The sequence below is a fragment of the Phoxinus phoxinus genome (assembly GCF_949152265.1).
Source record: "Phoxinus phoxinus genome assembly, chromosome: 19".
Lineage (NCBI taxonomy): Eukaryota > Metazoa > Chordata > Actinopteri > Cypriniformes > Leuciscidae > Phoxinus > Phoxinus phoxinus.
In genome coordinates, this window is record NC_136894.1 from 4,034,346 (window position 1) to 4,054,868 (window position 20,523).

General features: G+C 39.0%; 1 protein-coding gene across 11 annotated transcripts in view; it reads left to right on the top strand.

The window, feature by feature from the left end:
• Positions 1-20,523, top strand: part of trioa (trio Rho guanine nucleotide exchange factor a) — a 111,242-nt gene that overhangs the window by 86,936 nt on the left and 3,783 nt on the right. For 3 of the 11 annotated variants that reach the window (XM_079590768.1, XM_079590764.1, XM_079590774.1), the window contains 35 exons: positions 743-858; positions 962-1,028; positions 1,216-1,325; positions 1,442-1,511; positions 1,592-1,681; positions 1,802-1,894; positions 1,974-2,085; positions 2,155-2,345; positions 2,431-2,532; positions 3,480-3,509; positions 3,626-3,777; positions 3,938-4,037; positions 5,176-5,419; positions 5,506-5,801; positions 6,451-6,621; positions 9,841-9,936; positions 10,848-10,996; positions 11,074-11,140; positions 11,225-11,328; positions 12,960-13,029; positions 13,118-13,207; positions 13,341-13,433; positions 13,520-13,570; positions 13,645-13,722; positions 13,801-13,992; positions 14,088-14,301; positions 14,966-15,720; positions 17,204-17,451; positions 18,027-18,162; positions 18,368-18,395; positions 18,489-18,651; positions 19,124-19,245; positions 19,339-19,417; positions 19,896-20,096; positions 20,180-20,318. In XM_079590768.1, coding sequence (XP_079446894.1) covers positions 743-858; positions 962-1,028; positions 1,216-1,325; positions 1,442-1,511; positions 1,592-1,681; positions 1,802-1,894; positions 1,974-2,085; positions 2,155-2,345; positions 2,431-2,532; positions 3,480-3,509; positions 3,626-3,777; positions 3,938-4,037; positions 5,176-5,419; positions 5,506-5,801; positions 6,451-6,621; positions 9,841-9,936; positions 10,848-10,996; positions 11,074-11,140; positions 11,225-11,328; positions 12,960-13,029; positions 13,118-13,207; positions 13,341-13,433; positions 13,520-13,570; positions 13,645-13,722; positions 13,801-13,992; positions 14,088-14,301; positions 14,966-15,720; positions 17,204-17,451; positions 18,027-18,162; positions 18,368-18,395; positions 18,489-18,651; positions 19,124-19,245; positions 19,339-19,417; positions 19,896-20,096; positions 20,180-20,318 — 5,019 coding nt within the window. The remainder of the gene's footprint in view (positions 1-742; positions 859-961; positions 1,029-1,215; positions 1,326-1,441; positions 1,512-1,591; positions 1,682-1,801; positions 1,895-1,973; positions 2,086-2,154; positions 2,346-2,430; positions 2,533-3,479; positions 3,510-3,625; positions 3,778-3,937; positions 4,038-5,175; positions 5,420-5,505; positions 5,802-6,450; positions 6,622-9,840; positions 9,937-10,847; positions 10,997-11,073; positions 11,141-11,224; positions 11,329-12,959; positions 13,030-13,117; positions 13,208-13,340; positions 13,434-13,519; positions 13,571-13,644; positions 13,723-13,800; positions 13,993-14,087; positions 14,302-14,965; positions 15,721-17,203; positions 17,452-18,026; positions 18,163-18,367; positions 18,396-18,488; positions 18,652-19,123; positions 19,246-19,338; positions 19,418-19,895; positions 20,097-20,179; positions 20,319-20,523) is intronic. The other 8 variants (XM_079590773.1, XM_079590770.1, XM_079590772.1 and 5 more) reach the window with 6 other exon arrangements.

A 20,523-nucleotide genomic window follows, 5' to 3' on the forward strand; every position in this document is an offset into this window, starting at 1 on the left:
ATTACAGTAATTAAGTGTACAATTAATTATTGTAATAAAAATGAAATAGTGTGATAAATGGCACCTCCAGAAGAGAGTATCAGGATTTTTTTGTTTAAATGTCCATTCCTATTTCATTTTTATTACAGTAATTAATTGTACACAATGGTGTAATCGGTTCTAAACAATTCTCATTCATGTCCATAATGAAACAAAAACGAAATGTGTTGCAAACTATTATAGTTTTTATTAATATATTACATTAGCATTTATTTATATATTCATATTTTCAGTTATATGTTCCGATTTTTTGCTATTTTATTTAGCATTAATTTATATTTATTTTAGTTTTAGCAATTTTAGTACTTTTAGTAGTTTTAGTTTATAACAACACTGTTAATAACACAACCTGTTACAACTGCCTGTATCTAACATCACAGAGAAATAACTTTGTTTGGACAGATGTACAGGAATATCCTGTTACTGTGGATATTCAGAATAAGGTGTTTATGAGCCAAAACTACTGTCATGTGGCATCTGTTGAAATCGGATTTCTAGAAACCAGATTATTTACGTAAACGTGTTATGGGATTGGGTTAGCATGTTTACATGACACTCACAATCAGAATATTCCAGTTAATATTAGAATATTTTTGTGCATGTAAATATAATCGGTCAGAATAGTCCTGCAATAAATATAGTGGTCAGATAAATATGGAGTCAGAAGTATGTGGGACTAAACCAAGTTGTTTTTCGTTTCCAGAGTAAAGACCTGCAATTGGACATCATCCCAGCTAGTGCTCCAGGGTCAGAGGTCAAACTCAGAGATGCTGCCCACGAGCTTAATGAAGAGAAGCGCAAGTCCGCCCGCAGGAAGGAGTACGTCTTATTTTCTGTGAAGGGTCACTGAAATATTTGAAGAATTCTTGGATTTTAGATGAAGAGAGATCTACATTTTCTGGCTTGTTTTCCATTTTTATAGCTTCATCATGGCTGAGCTGATCCAGACAGAAAAAACATACGTGCGAGACTTGCGAGAGTGTATGGACGTGAGTATTATAGTATAGTGCGTTTTTGTTCAGTCATAAAAAAAAAAAAAGCGTTATTCAAGGGTGCCACTTGGATCTATTGTCCTGAAATATGTCAATTCTAAGCAAAACATTAGAAAAATGATTTATCACTTACTTCAGACTATGATTTAAATTAATCTATCAATTTGAATCTTTATTCATCCAGACATATCTTTGGGAGATGACCAGTGGCGTGGAGGAGATCCCACCAGGGATTGTCAACAAAGAGCACATCATTTTTGGGAACATGCAGGACCTCTACGAGTTCCATCACAAGTGAGTTCACGGACGCAAACGCTTTAAGCCTGAATCGATCCTCTAGTTCAGCATTTCCTGTCCTCCATAAGTGACTCATGCGTATCGCTCCTCTTTCTGTCGCTATCTGTCCCCAGTATATTCCTCAAAGAGCTGGAGAAGTACGAGCAGCTTCCTGAAGATGTGGGCCACTGTTTTGTGACCTGGGTGAGTAGAGTTAATTGTGTTTGAAGACTAATATTGTGTCTGCTTCTTTCAGATCATTAAAATGCATTTTCTTTCTGCAGGCTGATAAGTTCCAGATGTACGTGAACTACTGCAAGAACAAACCCGACTCCACTCAGCTTATTCTCGAGCATGCTGGAGGATATTTTGATGTGAGAAATGAGTCATGTTATGATTTATGTATTGCATTAATTTTGATCATTCGCCGTGTCTTCCTGCCAGTGGCCAATTCGAATGCCAATTGTGAAAGTGTATTGATGTTCCTGTTACAGGAAATTCAACAGAGGCATCGTCTGGCCAACTCGATCTCATCATACCTCATCAAACCTGTTCAGAGAATAACCAAGTACCAGCTGCTCCTCAAGGTAAAAACATCTGGGATTCATCCCGAAAACTCACTGACTGCTTTGATTAAAAGCTCAGTGGTAATTCAAGTGTTTGTAGGAGCTCCTGACGTGTTGCGAGGAAGGCAAAGGTGAAATCAAGGATGGTCTGGAGGTCATGCTAAGCGTTCCCAAGAGAGCCAACGATGCCATGCACTTGAGCATGCTGGAAGGTATGTGGACACACACAGACATGCAAACACACAAGTGAGGCAGTTTCTCATTACACTGAATGTCTTTAGGGTTTGACGAGAACATCGAGTCCCAGGGTGAACTGATCCTGCAGGAGGCGTTCCAGGTGTGGGATCCCAAGACCCTGATCCGTAAGGGACGGGAACGCCACCTGTTCCTCTTCGAGATGTCACTGATCTTCAGCAAGGAGGTTAAAGACTCCAATGGCAGGAGCAAGTACATCTACAAGAGCAAGCTTTTTGTAAGTTTCACAGCAGGGTTAAAGCACTACAGTTTGTTTGTGCGCAGCAGATCTGGTTGTTTGAAATGCTTTGTTCTGACTGCAGACCTCTGAACTGGGTGTTACGGAGCACGTAGAAGGAGATCCGTGTAAATTTGCCCTCTGGATTGGACGCACCCCAACTTCAGACAACAAGATTGTTCTCAAGGTGACTCTCTCTCTTGCTCTGTTGAAAAGCATGCCAGTGTTTTGCTCTAACTTTCTGTGTAGCTTGTCCCCTTAGACTCTTTCCACGAAAATAATTTACTATCCCAGTTTGTAAAAGCAAGCTAAAATAAAACTGTTGACAAAAATGCATTTACAATTAAAGTCTTTTTTTTTTTTTTTGCTTGCTTTTACAAACTGAGGGAAGAATGTCTATTATTTTCTGTAATAATGGACAGCATGCCACAGATAATGTTGATATTTAACATTACTTTATTAAAATAGAAGATCTCAGGCAGAGAGAGTGCTAGCAAAAACAAAAGTGAATCTGTATCAAACCTTGACTGATGATAGGGGAAGATCTGAGCACTCGCTTCTCTGGTTCTCACTGCATGTTAAAAAAGAGCAAGGAAACAAAAACCAAGAATAGTCTCTAATGCTGGTGACGTGTGTGCATTGCAAATGGCTTCTGTCTCACAGTAGCTGTTCACTTCCTGCATGCTGCTTTCAGACTGTAAAGCTACAGTTTAAAACTTTCTTCAGTGTAATGTCAAAATTGCAGTTATTTACTGTCAGCTTATACGTGGTTTACTGTATGTCATATGAGCCAAAGAAAAATTCTCAGCTTAAATAAACAAACACACACACACACACACACACACACACATGCAGTAGTTTATATACTTTTTTGGTTTAAAAGTAGTTTTAAATTATAGTTATTAATCACTTTATGATATAATAACTAGATTTTGTCTGTATTGATACATTTTAAATGCCAATGACTAATGCATAAACCATTCATCACAATATGTTGGCAAAATTGGCTCTAAATTATCATAAAACATGTTTATTAATGTTGTCCCTGTCTTTCTGGCCTCTGTTTCATGTAGTATGATATATGATACTTTATAAAGCAGTAAAACCTTGTATATTTCTATATTTCAAATGAAGCTAAGTCAGGGATGCAAACATGGATCCATGGTGAGTACGGCCACACAGTTAACCCACCCTTAGTTCACCATAGAACAGAAAGGAAGTGTGTACTCTTACTCAACACTGTGCATTTCTGTTTTCTTTCTCTACACATATAAACACAGGCGTCCGGTATTGAGAACAAACAGGACTGGATAAAGCACATCCGTGAAGTGATTCAGGAGCGCACTGTGCATCTGAAGGGGGCGTTGAAGGAGCCCATCCACATCCCCAAAGCCTCCACATCCAAACACAAGGGGCGCAGATACACCCCCAGGCCAGTGAAACTTCTCTATTCTTACTTGAAATTTGTACTTTTTTAATGTTTTTTTACCCCTTAGCTTCATTTTACTGTTGCTGGATTTGTTCGTTCTGAAATTTTAGGACTTGTTGCCCTAGACTAGGAGTTAATTTCCTGTGTGTGTTTATGTGTGCAGGGATGGAGAGGATCTGGACAGTCAGGGTGACGGCAGCAGTCAGCCAGACACCATCTCACTGGCCTCCAGGACCTCACAGAACACACTGGACAGCGACAAGGTCAGGATACATATCAACAAGTTGATCTCATCCATATAATTATGGAAATGTTTGCAGTGTATTATTTATAATCTATTTTAGTATTTATTCATATTTTCTATTAGAGCTGCATGATTAATCATTAAAATATCACGATCTCGTTATTAAATGACAATGATTCGTCATTGTGTAACACAGTGTCATTATTTAACAAATATTAATATTATCACTGAAGTACTAGGATAAAAGTTTATTGATGTCTACCTACGGAAGCGATAAAAATAGAGCATCACTTATTGAAAGTAACTTGGCGCTTCAAATAACGATTATATCAATTACATCGTTAGTTACCGTTAACTGACTGTTAAAACATTTATTTGCCATGAAGTCGTACATTCAAGAGATTCGTTCAAAATGGCTGATTCGTCCAGCAATTAAACAAGTGAAGTCTGAGTGAGTCATTGAATCATGCATTCAACCTGTTTTTAAAAAAAATAATTAATTCAGATTAATTAAACGCTTTAAATAGAGTGGAGCAATTAACATTTTGTCAGAACCTCTTGTGAATTACATGTTATTTTGTTTAGTTGTCGGTTCAGAATCGTGGGAGATTCGTGAGCTCTATTTGAAAAAAAAAAAAATGGTGATTCTCAATTTATCCAGAATCGTGCAGCTCTATTTTGAATTTGCTTTTATTTTTTTATAATTTTCACTTTTCATTTCAATTTTAGTTTGGTTTTTTGTAATGTTTAAACAATATTTGTTCAATACTTTATTATTATTTTAGTCATTTTAGTTCTCAAACCTATTGTATCTCAGTTAGCTGCCAAGGGAACAATTCAAATTTTCATTCAAATTTTTTTATATGATGTTTATATTTTATTTTAGCCATATTCCAATTACAGAAAATCTAAATAATGCTTTATTATACTTATGTGATATTATTTCAGGGCAATTTTCTCATTATATATTTTGTTCATGCTGATGGTTCCTTTTCTACATTAATCTCTTATGTTTTATGTGGTTTTTTAATACCATTCCAGGCATAGTAAAATGGACTAAAATGCATATAGTATGGCAACATATTAACAACGTTTGCAGCGTATTTTTATCTAAAGACAAACACTATGACTAAAAACATGTCTCTTTATTTCTTTAGTTATCAGGTGGTTGTGAGCTGACAGTGGTCATCCATGACTTCATGGCCGGTAACAATAATGAACTGACGGTGCGGAGAGGACAGACGGTGGAGGTACTAGAGAGGCTCCACGATAAGCCGGACTGGTGTTTGGTGAGGACCACGGACCGTTCCCCTGCCCTGGAGGGCCTGGTGCCCTGTGCCACGCTCTGTATCGCCCACTCCCGCAGCAGCATGGAGATGGAGGGCATCTTCAACCACAAAGGTGGGCACATTTCTGAAACACTTGCCAAAGATCAACCCAAGCCTGTTTCAGACAAAAATAATCAGAATCTGTGTGTGTTTTTCCAGACGCGCTCTCTGTGTGCAGTAACGATGCCATCTTGCCAGGCTCCTCTGCCACCCTGCAACCAGGTCATGTGATGGGCTCCCAGAGTTCCCCTGGGCCCAAACGCCCTGGCAACACATTAAGGAAATGGCTGACCAGCCCTGTGAGGAGACTCAGCAGTGGTAAAGCCGACGGCCACGTGAAGAAGCTGGCACACAAACACAAGAAGAGCCGTGACGTCAGAAAGAACGCTGACCCGGGCTCACAGAAAGACTCGGACGACAGCGCTGCCACGCCACAGGATGAGACTCTGGAGGAGGTTGGTTTTTTGTTTTCCTATGTATAGACTGACTACATTTACATGTGCACCAGGGTTATTATCGGTGACTTTTCTTCCTTATTGTGACGAATATCTGATAAAATGGCTTCTCGACAGGAAAGAATGTAGTGCGGGACTTGATTTTGTCAATGGGGAATTGATTGGATGGTTGTGGTTTGCTATCGGTCGATCTCATGTGGGTGACAGGTTTCCCCGCACTCACGCCAGTAAACACATCAGAGAAGAGAAGTCACTGCGCTGTCATCAAAATAATGTGCACTTGTAAATACTTTATAATCAATACTTCAATAATCCATTAAAAAAAATAGGAATTGTCCATTTTGAATTCATAGTAACTTTAAAAACATGTGTTAATTGAAATAAAGTTGAAAAAAAAATATATAGAAATCTTAAACTGAAGCACTAAAATTATGAAATGAATAAAAATAAATTAAACCTAAATAGCAATATATATATAAAAAAAAAAAAAAAAATGACAAAAGTATTGTGTAAATGAGGTAAAGTGTAATTGCCCAAATCTATTATGCATTATGAGGGTGCATGTAAACGCAGTCATTTTCAGTAGGTACTTTACCACATGTTTTTGCGATGTAACCTGATTGATGTTTTTGTCCCCGATCCTCCACAGAGAGTGCGTAACGAGGGTCTGAGCAGCGGCACCCTCTCTAAATCCTCATCATCAGGTATGCAGAGCTGTGGAGAGGAAGAGGGAGAGGAAGGAGCCGATGCGGTGCCTCTTCCTCCACCTATGGCCATCCAACAGCACAGCCTCCTCCAGCCCGACGCGCAGGACGACAAGGTGAGCCGCTCATGGTACCGCAGAGCGGGGGACTGAGGAGGAGGGTTGCTGCGCTAGTTTGGACAATTTTGATTTGATTTAATTTTTTGATTTGATCACTGCAAGCCTCATTAGAGATCCTCAAACCCATTCAAACTTCTGTGTGCCAGCGCTTGTATCTCCTCCTGGGAGATGCAGTCCTGACTTGCACTTTTCCAGTTCTAGCTTGTGTAACTGTGACTACAATGCAAGCACTGTAAAACTGTTTTTCTGATCATATTAACCTTGATCATAAAGAATCTTGGCCCCATGACACCTGGCATTAACATGCAAGCCGTTTGGATAATCTTGGATGGATTCTTATCATATTTAATAAGGGTGGAATGTGTTTCTTCACAATTAATCAACAATTTCTGATTGCTTATCAAATCATTTCATTGGATCGCTCTTGTTTTGCTCATTTCTTTGCCCAAGAGAGCACTTTTCTCCCTTTTAACCCCTAGTTACATTACTGAGGGGTTTGTAATTTAAGGAAATGCAAGAAATGAAGCATTTTTAACTATTTGTTTGACATTTTGCAGACAGATGTCTGTCAAATCACATGATGCATTGGAATGGTGTAAATGCAATATGGCTTAATAATATCTAGACCAGTGGTTCTTAATTAGGGGGCATCAGCAAACTTCCATACCCGTTTTCATTCCTGGCTCGTTTGTTTTGGAAACTGGTGCATTTTCTTCCTTAGTTTGGTTTGTTTAGGCATATATGATCACAGCAATTGGTGAGAAAGACCAATCCGATTCAATGGACCAACGAACTAAGCTGTGTCACAATCTATGATTACGTCCGTTGCATGAACACCGCAGTGTTTGTCCTGCTCATGATGAACCGTGTGAGTTAGCCTGCAAAGACAAAGTGAAATGCCTCATTGAAATTTGGTCAGATCTACACATTTCAGAACTTTCCAAGACTCATTAAAGTACTGACGAAGCCTTGATTCCTGCTCAAAATGTTGAGGTAATATAACAACAGCTACAAATAAAGCCTGGTCTATCCATCCATCCTGACGGATGATCCCGGAACATAAACTGTGCGCTCTGAGCAATGAGAGTTTACTCGTACGGAACTTGTATTAACAAATTTTGGTCTGTTTCGAAATGTTGCCTTGTCAAAATGAACCGAGCTAAGAAGAAAATGCAACATTGTAACAATTTTAATCCCGGTTTCAGAACAAAACAAGCGTTCTACATGTATGAAAATTCCCTTAAATGTATTATTAATATATTAAAATAATCGAAATCGAAATTAAAATGTTAAAAAACCTAAAATCATCATTTTTATTTTCCCTCAATAACCTTTTTTTGTTTAGTGAAGAACTTGTAGTTCTTGAGACTTCTTGAATCACAAAATGAATTGTGGTTAATTAGTTTGTCAACACTCCCAATTTCTTTAATAAAGAAATCAAATATTGTGTTGAGAACCGCTGGTCTATATGCGCCCCGAATCCGAAACGCATGTTAATGCCAGCCTTAAAGGGGGTCCGAGAGAGAGAGAGAGGCAGATTTTTCCTTGAGTAGAATGTAGTCTCTTGTAAAACGGCCAGGATAGGATGAAATGCTGGAGTTTTAGCTGGTCTCATCGCTGCTCAAGAACAGCTTGTGACACTAATTTGTTTTTCTCTTTTGTTTTGTTTGGGCTGTATTGTTTACCATAGCATTACGTTGATTTGTGTCCTGTCTTTGTTTTATCTCAGTTCCCATATCTCTCCATCTGACTCCTCCCTTTCTGGCCTCCCTCCTTTCACTTCATTTCTCATTGCTTTCTTTTCCCATAACCCCCCGGCTTATCAAAAGACCCGAGACCCCCTTTCTTTCTACTTTTATTTGCTGCCTTTTTACGTTCTTGGTTTTTTTTGGTAGAGATTTAGAAGCCGACCACTTCCTGAGAACTTTCACTTTTGAAGTAGTGTTCTTTTAGAAGCAGATTCCTCATTTTGGTTTGATTCCGTTATTCCACTTTCATCTAGACAAGAACTTCCTCTTTCTGTTGTTTAAATCTGTCTGATTTAAACTTAGAAACACAAAAAGCCCTTACTCATCCTTTTTCATTTTTTTTTCTCTTCTAGTTTTCTACTTATTTTACATTGTTGTTTTATATCCGATTTATGATTTAGCCCCAATTGATTGTCGTCCTAACGCGCTGGTTTTTGATTGGTTCAAATGCATCACAGGTCAGAAAGACGTGTACAGGTACATCCGTACGTCAACACCAGGGAGCTGTGGTTAGGTAGAAAGAGGGTCATGTGCCTTATTCAATGACTCTGAATCTCAGAGCCCACTCTCACTCTTTCCCCCTCTAACCAACCCTCCAAACTCCGCCCATTCACACCCCTCCCCCCTCCCCTCTGTGCTTATCCCCTCATTATCCACTCTGCTGTCTGATTGGCCTGTAAAAGCTAAGCAGACCTGAGGCCACACCCAGACACAAATTGGAAAGTCTGGAAGGCACAGCAAGGGTGAGACTTTCTGCTGGATTTCCCTCTATTTCTATTTGATGAATGTTTTTGATTGCCAGTTTTCGAACCTAAAGTAAAGAAACCCTCCGCCAGTCTCAGGTGTCGAGCATCAAGCTATTGTCAACCTGAACTTTTTTTTTTCTTTTTTTTTTAAGACCCCATGAAATGCAGCAGGTTTCTTTCCTCTGTTGACACATTTCCTATTTTGGTCTGTTTGGCTGCAAGACTAGGACTGTACATTGTAAATGTGTATATTTTCTAAAAGTGTATTTTTATCAATGCAATGCATATAGAGCTATCACACATCACATGGAATAAAAGCCATTTTTGATTATATGGGGCCTTTTTTATGAATAATTGTTTTTTGGTTGAAATCAAAATATCTCTATTATTTTTGACTTTTCAAAACTGATAAACTGCACCAGAGACTGTTTGAGAGTGCAGATTTTGTATGTTTACAATGGTGTGATGCCAGACACATAATAATAATGTTATTACCATTAGTTACTGATGCATTCAACATAATGCAGTGAAGCTATTTTAACTGCTATAATAAAATAAAATAAAAAATGCATTAAATGTCTTTGAGGGCAAAGACAATAAACTAGTGTCTAAATCCATGTCTGAATGAATCCTGATTACAGTTTAGCTCCATATGGCTCATATTTCCTTTGTGTCATTTAGTTTGGCTTTTTTTCCCTCTTTCACTCTCTTTATCTCTGCAGACTTCTTCCCGTCTCTCCGTCCGACCCTCCAGTTCTGAGACTCCCAGCGCCGCAGAGCTGGTCAGTGCCATTGAGGAACTGGTCAAAAGCAAGATGGTAAGAAGTGCACAGATGGAGATGATATGATATAACGAAATAATGCCACAGTGTTGTTATTACTATTATTGTTAAATATAAAACAAATTAATATAATACAGGTGTTATGACCTTTCACGGTTTTTAGAAGTCTAGGGAGTTTAGAAGGGAAACATTAGGCCACCCTTCAACAACTATTACCATTAAAACACTGGGAAAGTGAATAAGACCATCGATGAACAGCAGAATATATGAACACATTTATTGTGTGCAATAATCGGCCAAAAAAAAAAAATATATATCTATCTGAAATATATCTATATATCTATCTGAAACTCGAAAAAAAATGTAATATCGTGCAAAAGTTCATTTATTTCAGTAATTCAACTTAAAAGGTGAAACTAATATATTATATAGACTCATTACATGCAAAGTGAGATATTTCAAGCCTTTATTTGTTATAATTTTGATGATTATGGTTTACAGCTTATAAAAACTCTTCACAATATTCTAATTTTGAGTTTTCATAAGCTGTAAGACATAATCATCAAAATTATAACAAATAAAGGCTTGAAATATCTCACTTTGCATGTAATGAGTCTATATAATATATTAGTTTCACCTTTTAAGTTGAATTACTGAAATAAATGAACTTTTGCACGATATAATTGTTTTTTGAGTATATAATATAATACCACAGTGTTATTACTATTATTGTTAAATATTAAACTTATTATTAACCAGGTATTATACAAGAATTTTACTAAAAATATATAATATGAAATATCACCGTGTTATTACTATTATTGTTAAATATTAAACTTATTAATAACCAAGCATTATACAAGAACTTTACTAAAAAACATAACATTTCAAGTAGCTTACCCATGGGATTATGTCTGGTCTGATTTGAGGGTCTCGTGTCCACACAGGCTCTGGAGGACCGGCCCAGCTCTTTGTCTGTGGAACAAGGGGACAGCAGCAGCCCCTCTTTCAATCCCTCTGATAACTCCCTGCTCTCCTCCTCCTCTCCGATCGATGAGATCGAGGAACGCAAGACCGGCTTCCTCAAGAGACGCCAGTACGTCATCATCTCTCTCCCCTCTCTCTGTTACTGTCCTCCAGCGCCTGTAACACGCGTCCCTTTTCTCCTTTTAGTTACATCCTGCTGGAACTGATCGAGACGGAGAGGGACTATGTGAGAGATCTCAGTTTGGTCGTGGAGGTGAGTGCATACTATTTACTGGATGCTGAGATATAGATGTGTGATCATGTGACTAGATGTGACGCTGTGTTGTGTGTCCGGCAGGGCTATATGACCAGGATGAGGGAAGATGGAGTACCAGATGATATGAAAGGAAAAGACAAGATCGTTTTTGGAAATATTCAGCAGATATATGACTGGCACAAAGAGTATGTATCTAGTCTGTGATGTATTATAAGTTCAAATTGTATTAAAGAGGACCTATTATGCTTTTTTACATTTCCATCTTCGTTTAGTGTGTAGTGTTGCTGTGACACGGCAGGCAAAAACATTGTTCTTTTTTCACTGGTCAATTTTGAGATTTTTATTTTGGGCTATTTGTCTTCAATAACATGTCTTCTTTCAGACTTGTGGTGAAAAGAAAGTCAAAAATACTCATTTAGGTCTTTATTTTACTACACTTTGTCTATTTGCGTCTGTAGATTTCTCAGAAATTCAACAAAAGTTGGCGTTCTAAATCAACGCGCTGCTCCACGATCTCTGTCTGCTTCCTTTAATCTCACACACGTCTGGAAAGCGCTCTCTCTCCTTTACAATGCTGTCAGATCCAAATATGGTCATTTCCTTTTTATCAGCAACCAATCGTGAAAGTACAATGGGCATTTAACTCTAAAGGGGAAATCTCATTGGTTGATGTCAATTTCTGACAACGTGATTGGTTCAGATGCATCACGTGACGCGCTCTGACATTTAGATGTGTGTTTGTCTGCTCAGTTAAAGGCAATAAATGCTGTGTTTATAAGTTTTGATGTGATTTAGGTGGTTTGTATTGTTGTTGCTGATGATTTGATAAGATATTGTGTCAGTAAATAGTTGTTTCCACTAAAAAAGTATGAATTTTTACATTACAAATCTTTAAATGCCTTTTTCTCAAAATGAGTTTTTTGTCATTCTCCAGTATAAACATCTCAGCCGATGTAGCACCGATGTACACCAAACTCTCCAGTTATACACTTAGCAGTATTCTGAAGATGTGTTCAGAGGGATTTGTTAATAAATCATTCCTGGCCTGATTTATGTGACATTTTAATAAAAAAAATATGGCGAAAATCAATTTTTTTAAGGCTATGGAGTATGGACAGTATATTTTGATTTCCTAGGTAATGAAAGCATATATCCTGAAATCCCTCTGAACATCTTTTTTCATCTTTTGTGTAATCAAAATGAAAAAAGAATTTTGAACCTGGCTTTATCATATGGTCAGATCTATCTACCGAAAATATAGGCAAATTTGTGCATATTTCATGAGATTAAATTTTTTGCTAATTAAACATACAAATTTCAAAAACTTGTAATACATTTTTTTTATGAACTTGTGTAAGTAATCAACTGAGGAAGTTTCATGGTGATATCTATTATTTTAAAAGTGTACCCTATTCACCTGTAGTGTCTCTCCTTAAGAAAGAAATGGGTCTGCAAAGTTACAAAACACAAATTCCCTCCAAAAGAAATTATTCTTCCTGGAACGAATGTGTCACAATATTCCTCATTTAAATAATTCCTGACCAAGGCGTACGCAAAATAAAGGGGCGGGCCTGGTTGAGTTAGTTAGTAGTGTGTTGAAACTCACGGTTATGGTAAGGGGGTGGGACATTTCCCAAACACACTGGAAGCGGTTGACCAATCACAACACACTGATCCAGCCGACCAATCAGATGAGAGGGCTTCATAGAGACAGAAACTAAACAGCATGGTCTGATAATTGAAGCAATTTTGTGTCTGTTAATTTCAAAACTATTTTGAAGAGAGATGAAACTAACTGCAATCTTTAATATTTCAGTTTCTTCCTGGGAGAGCTTGAGAAGTGCCTTGAGGACCCTGACCGGCTGGGCCCTCTGTTCCTCAAACATGTACGCCGCTTTTAAAGCAATCAATCAAACTTGTTCTTTAACCGTAATTTAATATGGTTCATACTCGTGAACTTTTCATGCCTTTCAGGAGCGACGGCTGCACATGTACATTGTTTACTGCCAGAACAAACCTAAATCTGAGCACATTGTCTCAGAGTATATCGACACCTATTTTGAGGTGCGTATCTTAAATCTGGATTCATAAAGCTTGCATGTCCTTATTATGCATTCTGCATTAATATCAGTATACCACCAAATCCAAATCACATTATGAAACGCTCCCGGTGTGAAACTGAATCCCTCTCTTGCAGGATCTGAAGCAGTGTCTGGGTCACAGGCTTCAGATCACTGATCTGCTCATTAAACCGGTTCAGAGAATCATGAAGTACCAGCTGCTGCTTAAGGTTTGTCCATCTAATGCTTTACACCTATTGACCGCTGTTAGTCTAATCATGATTCTAATGCGTTCTGTGTGTTTGTTTGTTTATAGGATTTCCTCAAATTTTCCCTAAAAATTAGAATTGATTCAGTGGAATTGGAGGTATTTTATTTTATATTTAAACATTATTCTTTTCTATTCTGTTCTATACTGAGGATGATGTTCTTGTGTTGTAGAAAGCGGTCGAGGTCATGTGCATTGTACCAAAAAGATGCAACGACATGATGAATGTTGGTCGACTCCAGGGATTTGATGTAAGAACTTGTAGATCATTATCTAGAAGGTTTTACGTTTGAATGGACGGATTAAACTCATCTGACCGTCTCTGACAGGGGAAGATCATTGCTCAGGGGCGTCTCCTCCTGCAGGACACCTTCATGGTGGCCGAACCGGACGGAGGCCTGCTGAACAGGATGAAGGAGAGAAGAGTCTTCCTCTTTGAACAGATTGTAATCTTCAGTGAACCTTTAGATAAAAAGAGGGGCTTCTCGATGCCTGGCTACCTGTATAAATACAGCATCAAGGTACAGGCGTCCTCATCTGTCTGTTGCTTGGGATCATGACAAGTTTGTTGAGAAGTAAAATACTAACTAAAAACATAATTTTTGTGTGTGTGTAGGTGAGCTGTCTGGGGCTGGAGGACAGTGTGGACGGAGACCCCTGTAAATTCGCACTGACCTCCAGAACGTCGAATAGCAGCAAAGAGGCCTTTATTCTGCACTCAAGCCATCCTGGAGTCCGGCAGGTCTGGATGCTGCAGATCAGCCAAATCCTGGAGAGCCAGCGTCATTTCCTCAATGGTACAGCAACCGGCAACCCTTACGAGTATAAAAGTAGGTCTTTAGGTCATGTCATGAATGATGTTTAACATGCATTTAATACAAACAAAACAATTAAAAAAAACATCAATCCGCCTGTTATTTTAAGGGCTGAACAATTTGAAGAATCAAATGTAATTTTTTTGATTAATATTATTGTTTTGCTATTTTTATGTGATTATTTGATTGTGATTATTCATAAATGAATATTGTTATGTCAATTTGCCTATAGTAATAATGATAATAATTATTATTATTTAATAAAAAAAAATACGAAATAAGAAATATATTACTATTGTATTAATACTTTCACCTGTAAAATTAACAGTTGTAAAAAATAATTCTTTAATAATACAGTTTTAAAATTAAAATACTAATAAGCCTGTCTTAATTCATTTTTATCATTTATAAACATGCTATTGTTCATTGTTAATTCTTTTTCATTCATAATACATTAACTTATGTTAATTTAAAGTACATATACAAATATATTAGTATATGTAGACATGTACTATTATTGTAGGTTAATGTTAGTGTTATACGTTTTGTTCACTTTAAGGTGATGTCTAAAGCTGTAACTGAATGACCAAAACCTCACCCTGCACCTTCTTGCCTGTGACACCCTGTGCAAATGCTTCAGTGAAATCTCTCTCCTCACCCGATGTCTTTCCTCCTGTAGCGCTTACATCTCCCATAGACTACCAGAGGAACCATGTGGAGGGCCCTGGTGTCTCAGGCAGCAGTGTACAGGCTGGAGGGAACGGGGGTCAGGTGATGGCCCCTGGAGGAGGCGGAGGGGCCCCGGCTGGGTCGGGTTCCCGCTCTCGTCCCTCCCGTATTCCCCAGCCCTCGCGCTTGCCTCAGCCGCTCCGTCATCACTCTCCCGCCCTGGGGCCCGGAGCCCACGACCCCGACGGCCTCGACAAAATATCAGGTATGTCCCCGAGACCTCCCTCCAGGGGTCCCTCACCCTCGTGCACCGCAGAGCCAGATCCAAAGGTGAAGGTTCCTGCGAGCCCTCACCCCAAACAGAAGGACCCTACGGAAAGCGCTTCCAAAGAAAACCGGGATGGAGCCTCTCCGGCTCAGATCCCTCGAGCCACGGTGGCCCCGCTCGCTCTGGTCAAACCCAGACCCGGAACGGTCTCGCCCATGGCCTCCCCGTTAGCCACGCCGGCTTTCAAAGACTCCATCCCACCCTGCAGTCCTGGGCCGAAGACGGGCGGCAGCTCCGGCTCCTTCTGGAGCTCTGTTCCCGCCTCTCCCGCCAGCAGGCCCGGCTCCTTCACCTTCCCCGGGGAAGCGTGCGACACCCTGGGGCGGCAAAATCAGAACCAAAGTCACCGGCATTCCACCCACAGTAAAGACGCAGACCGTATGAGTACCTGCTCTTCTGCCAGTGAGCAGTCTGTCCAGTCCACTCAGAGCAACGGGGTAAGAGACACACTCCTGCCCCGGGCCACCGCAGCGCTTCAGCTCAACTCTGCTCCTGTCTTCCCTCATGAATGACTCTCTAACACACCTGGATTCTGTCTGATTTCTGCCTCTCCTAACCTGGTTTCTACTCTGTGGACCTCCAACAGAGCCTTTTCTCTGCATCTCAGAAATCTAACCGTTCTGCTTCTGGCCACATACTAACTGTTAATGGAGTTGTAAAACAAGAACTAGATTTCTCCTTTTTTTTTAAATTTAAATATTAACCTCAAGATACTTTCTTTGTGAAGTCTTCACAGGACGTATTTCCTTCTGAGAATCTGCTTTTCTTAAGGACTAAAGGTGCCGTCACGTTTACTGTTGTTATGCAAGTCGAAATTCAGTCATTTTGATAGGAATCTCCACAACTGGGAATTTTGCGTTAGGGCGAAAGATTTCGCGGTGGGTTTGAGTTTATCACACTGACTAACAAAAAACTGCTTGGTTTGAAAGTGACTTCTGTGTGAGCTGTGCTTCAAACATCACTACACCACTGCAATTTCGCCACACAAAATGTCGCCAAAATTTTGCTAATGTGACCGCACCTTAATGTTAATCTTACGAAGTTTGTTTTGATTCTGCCTATCATGTGACTTAGTTCAGAGTTTTAGATCTTTTTAACAGGCTACCGTAACTAACATGAGTTCTTATCTCCGTTTCTTTTCTGTTTCTTACCTTTTCTTTGACTGTTCTGGTTTTAATGCATGTTTTCGATGCAGTGCACATGCAAGGTTACGTGTCAATCAAAAGTTGTAAATATTACAATTGTGCATGGGAGTTATTATGGAATGTTTTTGACTTTATCAAACACCAAAAACATACATTTATTCTGAATTTACTAGCCCTCATGTTCTGTATGGGGTCAAAGAGACCTCAAGACTTTTGCTAGATCAAAAAACTATTAACATTGATGCATCAAGACGTAATCATATGAAAACTGATTATAAATAAAATTTCAACTTGATAATGTCCCCCATAACAAATATTGCATTACATCTACAGACCCAAAAACATATAAACATTTATAAAACATTTAAAAAAAAGATGAAAATAAGAATTTTCACATTACTTTCCGTTAGTGTACTTAAAATAATTTGTATTTAATTTTTTCTTGTTGCTACATAAACAAACAACATTGTTACCAGAAATAATTACTTCTTTTTTAAAGTACATGGCTGCTCTATGATAAAACATAAGGAAACAGCTTCAATAATACCTACTTGCTTTTGGGTTGGTCAGTGGAACACATTACAAGGAAAAATATAAGGCGTTTTTTTCTAAATGACTATTTTTTACACATCTAAGTGGAACATGAGGGTTAATGTGGAAATATTGTCATTTAACGCGGGTAAACGCATGGTGTTGTACAGTACAGGGCTTTGTATTAAAGGTATAAAGTGTCTCTGGTACTAAACCCTGTGTGTGTGTGTGTGTGTGTCCACAGAGTGAAAGCAGCAGCAGCAGTAATATCTCCACCATGTTGGTGACTCAGGACTATGTGGCTCTGAAAGAGGATGAGATTAATGTAGGTCAAGGGGAGGTGGTGCAGATCCTGGCCTCCAATCAGCAGAACATGTTCTTGGTGTTCCGCGCCGCTACAGACCAATGCCCCGCCGCCGAGGGCTGGATCCCCGGATACGTGCTGGGACACACCTCCGCCATCATCCCTGACGCTTCAGAGGGGACCATTAAGTAAGAGCTCGCCTCTAACCGTTTACATAACACATGCTGAATCTTTCATAATGCAACGAGAAAATCAAACACACTTAACTGTTCTTAACTGACCTATTATGCGTTTTTATATTGTCACCTGTCTTTAATATGTGATGTTGCAGTTTGAGCATGAAAAGGTCTGCAAAAGCGTCACAATATTCCTCATTTAAATAATCCCTTCCTAAGGCATACATAAAATAAAGGGGGCGGGCCTGGTTGAGTCAGTTAGTAGTCTGATGAAACTCACGGTTATGGTAAGAGGCACGACATTTCCAAAATGTTTATAGCAGTTGACCAATCACAGCAGACTGGTTCAGCCGACCAATCAGACCACATTGTGCTTTTCGGAGGGAGGGGCTTCATACTGACAGGAGCTGCAACAATGTCAAATATGTGAAAAATAAGTTTTTTTTTTAACCATTCAAGCATGAAAACCTGTTCTACTAAGAGTCCATAATCAATTCTTTGTAAAAGGGCATAATAGTTCTCATTTCATAATTTAGACATTCGAAATGTTATGTAACCATTATTTTTAACATAGTGTTGCTTTCCAGTAGGAAATCATGGCATACAACCCTCCGCATTCGTAAGAAGTCAGAGAAAAGAGAGAAGGAAAATAAAAAGGAGGTCAAGCTGGAAAACGGATACAGGAAATCCAGAGAGGGACTAACCAACAAGGTCTCTGTAAAGGTAACACTAATAAAATATGTTCTTTTGTGATGGTTGTGTTGTATTTTAGGACCCCCTCGAAAACGAGATGGTGCATCTCAAGGGGTTTATCCTAATAAATAAATTTGAATATATATATAAAAACAAGCACACATCTTTCTCTGTCTTGTCATTCTCTGGAATTCCTTCAGAAAGATGTATACTCAAAACTTTCTCTATTTTGCAGCTTCTAAATCCCAATTATATCTATGATGGTAAGTTCAAAATGTCTCTGAAGTGAAATGTTCCGTTTGCTTAGAATTATGAACAAGTAATAAGGGGTTGACATGTTTCCTCTCTCCTCCCAGTTCCCCCGGAGATCCTCGTCCCGCTGAGTGACGTGACCTGTGATAAAGGGGAGTGTGTCACTCTGAGGTGTAAAGTGTGTGGCCGCCCCAAAGCCACGGTCACATGGAAGGGACCCGACCAGACAACACTCACTAACAACGGCCACTTCAGTATAGTCTACAGGTGCGGACAAACTGGACTAAATTGTTTCCGCAAAAAAAAAAAAGCATTATTATTTTATTATTTTGATAATATAACTACATATATTGCTTTGTTTATATATCTCACTTTAATATATGTATATCACTTGTTAGATTTATGTTTAAAAAAGGGGAACAAAGAGGGACATGGTGAGGAAAAAATACATTTCAATGCTTTGCGTTCGCTCACAAAAGTTGTGTGTTCCCCCAAGACACTTTGCATTCACTTCCAAAGAACTCAAATGTTTTTTTTGTGAAGCCCAAGAAACTTTGAGCTAACGCAAAAGCATTGACACATCATTTTTCTTCCATCTCCATGTCCATTTATTGGCCTCCGTAGAAAAATAAAGATATTAGATATTTCTCCTGAAGGACAATATACTGATTTTATTCTATTTCATTTAATTTCACTGCAGTGATTAAACTAATGTAATGTTTTGTTTTCTTCTCCACAGTGAGACTGGCGAGGCCACGCTGCGTATCGTTGGTGTGACCTCAGAGGACGACGGCACGTACACCTGCATCGCTACCAATGACATAGGCAGTGTGACTTCATCAGCCAGTCTCAGAGTGTTGGGTAAGAATATGTTCCTTTTCAAACTGGTCTCGCAAAGTGTTTTAGTGATTTAGATAAGCAAGGCTTTGAACTTAACTTGACCGTCTTGCACAGGAACTACCAGCGATGGAATCCGGGTCATGTGGAAAGACAACTTTGAGTCCTTCTACACTGAGGTAGCAGAGCTGGGCAGGTGAGACGCATGGGCATTTATACACACAATTTTGATATCAAATGGATTCATTTATAAAAAACATTGTGGGCCCTATTTTAACGATCTAAGCGCATGATCTAAAGCGCAGGACGCAAGTGCACTCAGGGCGAGTCCGAATCCACTTTTGCTAGTTTAACGACAGGGAAATGGTCGTGGTCTTAAAGGGCTGTCCTTATTCTCTTAATGAGTAATGTGTGTGTTTTGGGATCAATGGGTGCGTTAAACCAATCAGAGTCTCATCTCCCATTCCATTTAAATGCCAGTTGCGTTCGTAAGATAGGGTAAGATAAGAAAGTGAATCCATTAGAAAAAACATATTAACACAAATTGTCTGCATTTTAACTGCAAGTTTGTTAGAAATTACTGTTTTGTTTTTGTCAGAAACATGCTAATATAGTTTATGGAGAATGGGCCGTGGCAACATCATAATTGTGATCATGTTGTTTCTTTCTCTTAGGGGAAGGTTCTCTGTAGTAAAACGCTGTGACCAGAGAGGGTCAAAGCGGACCGTGGCGGTCAAGTTTGTGAATAAGAAGCTCATGAAGCGAGACCAGGTGACCCACGAGTTTATTGTCCTACAGAGACTCCAGCACCCTCACCTAGTCCGACTACTGGACACCTTTGAGACCTCCAGCAGCTATGCACTGGTCCTCGAGATGTGAGAGCACACACACACTTTAATATCTTTAATATTGCACACTCAGAGGTGTTCCTGAGCATCGGTTTTGTGTTCTTGCACAGGTCTGATCAGGGCCGTCTCCTGGACTATATCGTGAGCTGGGGGAACCTCACCGAGGAGAAAGTGGCCTTTTACCTCCGGGACATTTTAGAAGCTTTGCAGTACTTGCACAACTGCAGAATAGTTCATCTGGATTTAAAGGTGAGTGTTAAATGTATATTTTTTATGCTTGTTATTATATATATATATATGTATGTGGGTGTGTGGTATCGGTCAAAAGTTGGTTATTCATTAACATTATTCATAAAAACATTACTCTTTATATGTTTATTACAATTTAAAAGAATCGTTTTCTATTTGAATATACTTTAAAATATTATTTATTCCTGTGATCAAAGCTGAATTT